This window comes from Rutidosis leptorrhynchoides, chromosome 1, assembly GCF_046630445.1.
Source record: "Rutidosis leptorrhynchoides isolate AG116_Rl617_1_P2 chromosome 1, CSIRO_AGI_Rlap_v1, whole genome shotgun sequence".
Classification (NCBI taxonomy): domain Eukaryota; kingdom Viridiplantae; phylum Streptophyta; class Magnoliopsida; order Asterales; family Asteraceae; genus Rutidosis; species Rutidosis leptorrhynchoides.
In genome coordinates, this window is record NC_092333.1 from 526,719,341 (window position 1) to 526,725,800 (window position 6,460).

At 40.7% G+C, this 6,460-nt stretch overlaps 1 protein-coding gene across 1 annotated transcript; it reads right to left on the reverse strand.

Annotated features, from left to right (window-relative positions):
* Positions 1-266: 266 nt before the first annotated feature.
* On the reverse strand, positions 267-4,342 carry LOC139842052 (uncharacterized). Its single transcript, XM_071832231.1, has 8 exons — positions 4,105-4,342; positions 3,457-3,960; positions 2,723-3,000; positions 2,146-2,368; positions 1,910-2,058; positions 1,455-1,789; positions 735-1,091; positions 267-387 (listed from the first exon to the last, which is right to left on the reverse strand). The coding sequence occupies exons 1-8, from the start codon at positions 4,340-4,342 to the stop codon at positions 267-269; spliced, it is 2,205 nt and encodes a 734-aa protein (XP_071688332.1).
* Between the last annotated feature and the right edge of the window lie 2,118 nt (positions 4,343-6,460).

Below are 6,460 nucleotides of genomic sequence, written 5' to 3' on the forward strand. Positions count from 1 at the left end.
TTTACTTTGCAGACATCATGCCTTGAAATATTGAAATAACATTTTCCGTTATATGCTTTCCGTCATGAAATTTATGAGGAAAAGTTATGTATTGTCTTTGCCTTCAACTAGTTTGCAGGACGCCATGGTCCGTTATTTGTTTTGCTTTACATTTTGTGTATAAGTTTTGTGTCATGACATTTGTAGATTCGCTTTAACACTTCGATGCTTTAGTGAGTTCTACATGTCTCACTATCGATACAATCATTTTGGGTATGATTGTACTTCTACCACCGAAAGGTTATCTTTCTTTCTGCAGGTAGGGATGACACACAACGATGTGACACCTGGGCTAATAAATCCTTGACCGGATGAAATTTATGAACAAAATTGCCATAAGAATAATTGCTGTTATTCATATTTAAAAAGAACTTTTTACATTTATGACTATATCTCATGCATTTGACAGGTGATCAAGCTGTCCATGCATATAGTACTACGCATAAAATTTCTTTAAATTCATTGCATTCCAAGCTCTTTTATATTGCTCGTCGGATGGCGCAGCAAGCATGTATGATCCATTCTGATTTACTCTTGTGACTTTATAAGGTCCTTCCCATTTTGGTGTCAATTTCCCGAATTTAATCTGTCTGCTTGCCTCATTATCTCGTAGTACCAAATCTCCAACTTCAAATTGTGTATGCTTCACTTTTTTGTTATAATATTTTGCCATCTTATGTTTGTGATCTGCTTGCCGGATGGCGGCCATCAATCTCCTTTCTTCCAATAAATTAAGATTTTCTCTCAATGCTTCAGAATTAGCTTCAATATCAAATGCCATAATGCGTTGTGTTGGAACACATATTTCGACTGGTATTATTGCTTCTGTACCATACACTAGACTGAAGGGTGTTTCCCCCGTGCTCCTCTTTAGAGTTGTCCGGTGTGCCCATAGTACATTTGGCAGTTCGTCAACCCAACCAGTTTGACTTAATCCTAAACGTTCCTTAATGCCAGCAACAATTTCTTTGTTAGTAACTTCCACTTGGCCATTCGCTTGAGGATGAGCAACAGATGTAAAATTTTGCTTTATTCCTAGCTCTTCACACCAACTTCGAAATGGATTCTCTGCAAATTACTTGCCATTATCACTGACTATTTCATTTGGAACCCCATAACGGCACACTATATCATTCCACACAAACTTCTTGACATTTTCTCCTGTAATCTTTGCTAAAGCCTTTGCTTCAACCCATTTTGTGAAAAAATCAATTGCTACTACCAAGAACTTAGTATTACCAGTGCTTCTATTAAATGGCCCCACAATATCAATGGCCTACTTGCAGAACGGCCAAGCAGATGACACTGGTATCAAATCATATTTTGGGAGACGCTGAACTGTACCATGTCTCTGACAATTCTCACATGTTTTTGTGATCTCTGCAACATCTCGATAAAGGGAAGGCTAAAAATACCCTTGCCGCATAATCCTTGATGCCACAGTACGGAAGCCGGAGTGTTGAGAAAAAACTCCTTCATGCATTTCCTTGACTACCTTTAATGCTTCATCATTGGTTAAACACCTTAACAACGGACCATTGTAAGACTTTCGATAAAGAGCACCATTTACTATTTCATACATTGGTGCTGTTACTTTTATCCTTCTGGCTTCCGCCTTGTCAACGGGTAATCCTCCGTCATGCAAATACCTCAAATATGGAGTCATCCAAGTTTCCTTAACACCCTCAAGTATTGCCATAATTGGTTTTTCATGTATTGATTTTTCCTTAAGTTCTTCAACCAACACTCGCTTGTGCAAATGGTCAAAGGTTAAAGTAGCTAGCTTACTTAAGACATCAGCCTTCTTGTTCTTATTTCGAGGGATTTGCACGACTTCAAGGTTATCAAATTTCTTTAAAATTGTTTCTACCAACTTTACATATTGCCTCATTGATGTATCTCTTGCATCAAACATTCCATTAACTTGCTGGGCCACAATTTGAGAATCAACATATGCCCTTAGGTTTGTGATGCCCATTTCCAATGGTATGCGTAAGCCGGAGAGTAATGCCTCGTACTCTGCTTCATTGTTGGACGCATAAAAACAAAATTTCAATGCATAAGTATACTCTTCTCCATCAGGACTTGTTAGAACCAGTCCTGCACCTGTTCCTTCTTCACTGGAGGCCCCATCAGTGTGTAATTTCCAAACATGCTGTTGTGGTGTCATTTTATTGTCATACTCCATTTTTTCATTTGTTTCCAGAAGAAAATCTGCCAATATTTGCCCTTTAACTGCATTTCTGGGAGCAAAATTGATTTCATATTCGCCTAACTCAATGGCCCATTTCGCTAGACGGCCAGATGACTCTGGATGCCGGAGTATTTGCTTCAATGGTTGATCCGTTAATACCAAGATAGGATGACCTTGAAAATACCTTCGTAAACGACGTGCAGTATGCACAAGGGCATAAACCATGCGATGAATTGGTGGATAATTCGTTTCACTGAGCTGCAATACTTTGCTAACAAAATATATAGGCATTTGCACACCGTTCCGTTCTGCGATCAAGACAGAACTAATTGCTTCTTTTGAGATAGCTAAATACAAAATCAAAGTCTCCCCTTCCTTTGGTGCTGTTAACGTAGGTAATGTTTTCAACAATTGCTTGACCTCTTGGAATGCATTCTAAGCTTCCACTGTCCATACAAAATCTTTTTTATTTAGACAACTTTTTAACACCTTCATGAATGGAAGCGACTCTTCAGCTACTCTGGACAAAAATCTTGTTAACGCTGCTAAACATCCATGTAATCTTTGAACGTATTTCTTGCTGGCCGGCGACTTCATGTCTTCAATTGCTTGAATTTTCATAGGGTTAGCTTTGATACCTCGTTCTGTAACAATATGGCCTAAAAATTTTCCTTCTTCAACGCCAAACGTACACTTTTTGGGATTTAACTTCATATTGATTTTTCGCAAGGATGCAAAAGCTTCTTGTATATCCCGTAACATTTTTTCTTCAGTATGACTTTTTATGACGATATCGTGAACATAAGCCTCCAAATTTCGCCCAATTTGATCCTTAAACGCCATATCAATAAGTCGTTGATATGTTGCTCCTGCATTCTTCAGGCCAAAAGGCATTTTCATGTAACAGAATATGCCCTCCGTCGTGTGAAAAGCCGTTTTGTCTTCATCTTTTAAGGCCATAGGTATTTGGTGATACCCCTTAGCTGCATCTAAAAAATATTTAAATCGATATCCTGCCAATGATTCAACCTTCCAATCAATTTCAGGTAAAGGATAATTATCCTTTGGGCATGCTTTATTGATATCTGTGAAATCGACAAACATCCGCCATGAGTTTTCCGGCTTCCTCACCATGACTGGATTTGCTACCCACGTCTGATATTTAACTTCTCGCAGGATTCCGGCATCCACTAAACTTCGTACCTCATCACGGAGGAATTTACTTCTTTCTGGCGCCATGCCTCGCTTCTTTTGACAAATAGGATGCATATTAGGATTCACATTTAACCTATGTTCTACAACTTCACTTGGGACACCGGTCATATCAGACGGTTGCCATGCAAAGAAGTCTAAATTTGTTGCCAAAATGTTGTACAACTTTTCTTTACATGCCGTAGATAACGTATGCCCAATTATGATTTTTTGATCTGGAAATTGTAGATTTGGTGAGATTGACCCATCATCATGTATTATTAGCTTAATTATTGCTTTTGTCACTTGAGAACACTTAATTGACATCTGTCGTTCTGCGTACAACGTTGCTATTTCGCCAGGCGTTGGAAACTTCATCGTGTCGTGCATAGTTGACGTCACAGCCCCAAACGTCATTAAGGCAGTTCTTCCCAAAATTATATTGTATTGCGAATTTGATTTAACCACCAGGAACTCAATGTTAGCTGTGCGTTTTAGGGGTGGCTTGCCCAAGACTACTTCACGAAGAATACTTCCTTTAGACCAAGACGGTTCACTTGTAAAACTCGCCAACGGCACATATGTTTCCTTCATTGTTTCTTGCACATCTTTGGGAAGCTGTACGAAGCAATGTTCATACATAATGTCTGCTCCAGCTCCTGTGTCAGTATAAATGTTACGAATTATGTAATTAGCAACTCGTGCTTCTATAACCACTGGACCATCGGATGGATTTGTGTTAAACATATAAGCAAACGATATTAATTGTTCCTTCCAATCTTCCAACACCTCTTCTTTCCTCCGTTGTCCAGCTTTCCATGTATGTATCATGCCTACACCTATGGGTACCAATTCTTTACCCTTGCCTTCTTCGTCAGTATCGGTGAGATGATTCGTTTTGATAGTAGATGGTGCCATTGTTGATACCTATTTCCTTATGAGGTAAGGCTTAGTGTATCAGCACAATACTAGAAGTATCTAGCTAAGAATGGAGGAGTGTTGCCGACTGATGTTTACCCTCGGGAAATAATCCCTGCAGACCCGGTTCACAAGTATAGAAACTTATGGGGTGGCTTAAACAATCTTTTGTCCGTTTAACGTTAAGCTGTTAGCCGGATGACTTCTAGTGAGAGAAAGTACTATGTGAGAGAAAAAGGTGAAATCTCTGCTCACAAGTTGTCAGAATGTCTGAATGTGGAAAATGACGACCCACGGGGTATATTTAAAGTGATAGATCCACTGGATAGTTCGGGGACACGTGTCAGATGATGATACGTTCTGTTATTCGTGATCCGAAATTCATGCTGAATGTGGCGCTCTCCGACTAGGGATTAAGCACTAGACGGCCTCCAGGGCTTATGCATGACGGAAGCAGTCTGCACAGCGGAGAACGCTGGTTGGATAGTTTCACAAAACTGTTATTCTCAGTGTTCCTGATGCTAATTTCATGCGATCATTATGCCTTTATGCGTGTATACGATAGGATACACCATTAAGTCCATACTGACTATCACATCAAAACTCCCTAACTTAATGGGTATCAAATCAATCTCGAAATCTACACCAGCTAAGTTTATGATACCTCCTAGGCCAATTTGGTCAACTCTCTTAAGCTTTCCATTGGCTACCTCAACAAATATACTCTCATCCAAAGGCACTAACGACCAATCTATCTTAGAACAAAAGTGTCTAAATACATAACTCCTATCGGCACCGGTATCAAATAGGACAGAAGCTAATAGTTTATTGATAGTGAATGTACCTGTGACCAAGTCAGGATCTTCACGGGCATCTCTGGTGTTCATGTTGAAGACTCTTCCATGTGCTGGCCCGCCATCCTTCTTCTTGTTGGGACATTCATTCCTGAAGTGGCCATGCTGACCGCACTCAAAACACTTTCTTGGTCCATTTGGGTTTGTCCTCACTGCTGGGGCGGTGATCTTACAATCTCTACCGATGTGTCCAGTCCTTTTACACTTTTCACACACTACATTGCAGTATCCAGTGTAATGCTTGTAGCATCTCTTACACTGAGGAAGGGTACCTTTGTAGTTAGGGTTAGAGCTAGGGGTCGGGTTAGGGTTCCTCCAGTCGTTGTTTCCCTTAGAATTCTCATACCTCTTAGCTGGGTTCTGGTCAAAACCTTTTCCCTTACTTCCGTCCCACTTACGTTTCCCATTACTAACTCCCGATTCTAATTTCGCCTTCTCTGGCTCTTTGCGGGTAATTTGATTCATCAGGGTGTGTGCCATGCGCATAGCTTCCGGTACATTCGCTGGTTTCGAAGAAGTGACATTTCCCTAAATGTCCTTGGGGAGTCCCCACAGATACATCTCCATTCGTTTGTACTACGGAGTAACCATTGTGGGGCACATCAAAACTAACTCCAAATACCTTCGATTATAGCCATCAAGGTCAGTTCCTACAACTTTCAGTTCCCAAAATTCCGCTTCCATTTTTTGAATTTTGATTCTGGGGCAGTATTCCTCAATCATAGCCCTCTTAAAATCCTTCCATGGTGTAGCATAAGCTTCGTCAATTCCCCGAGCCTGGGCGAGCGTATTCCACCAAGTCAAAGCGCCATCCGACAAAGTGCAGGATGCGAACTTAGTCTTATTCCCTTCGGAGCAGTTATTCACACGGAACACAGATTCCAACTTCTCATACCATCTCGTCAGCCCAACTGGCCCTTCTGTTCTACTGAAATTGTGGGGCTTACAACTCTGAAATTCCTTGAAAGTGCACCCATTCTGAATGTTCTGGTTAGCCGGTGGAGCTTGGGGGTTGGCATTCGTCATAGTTGCGGCTACTCGAGCGGCTATCATCTCTTCGATCTGTGCTGCTATGGGTATTTTCCTTGGACCTCTTCCATTAGCCATCATTCTTCCAAACTAAAATTTCGACTTAAGTCAAAATCCATGAACCTACAACGTCACGGCATACGGTAAACAACATGGAAACAACATAGTACACGACAACTAAGCATGGCAAACAAGCAGCAGATTGCACAAAAGCCAACATATAATAAAATGCCGT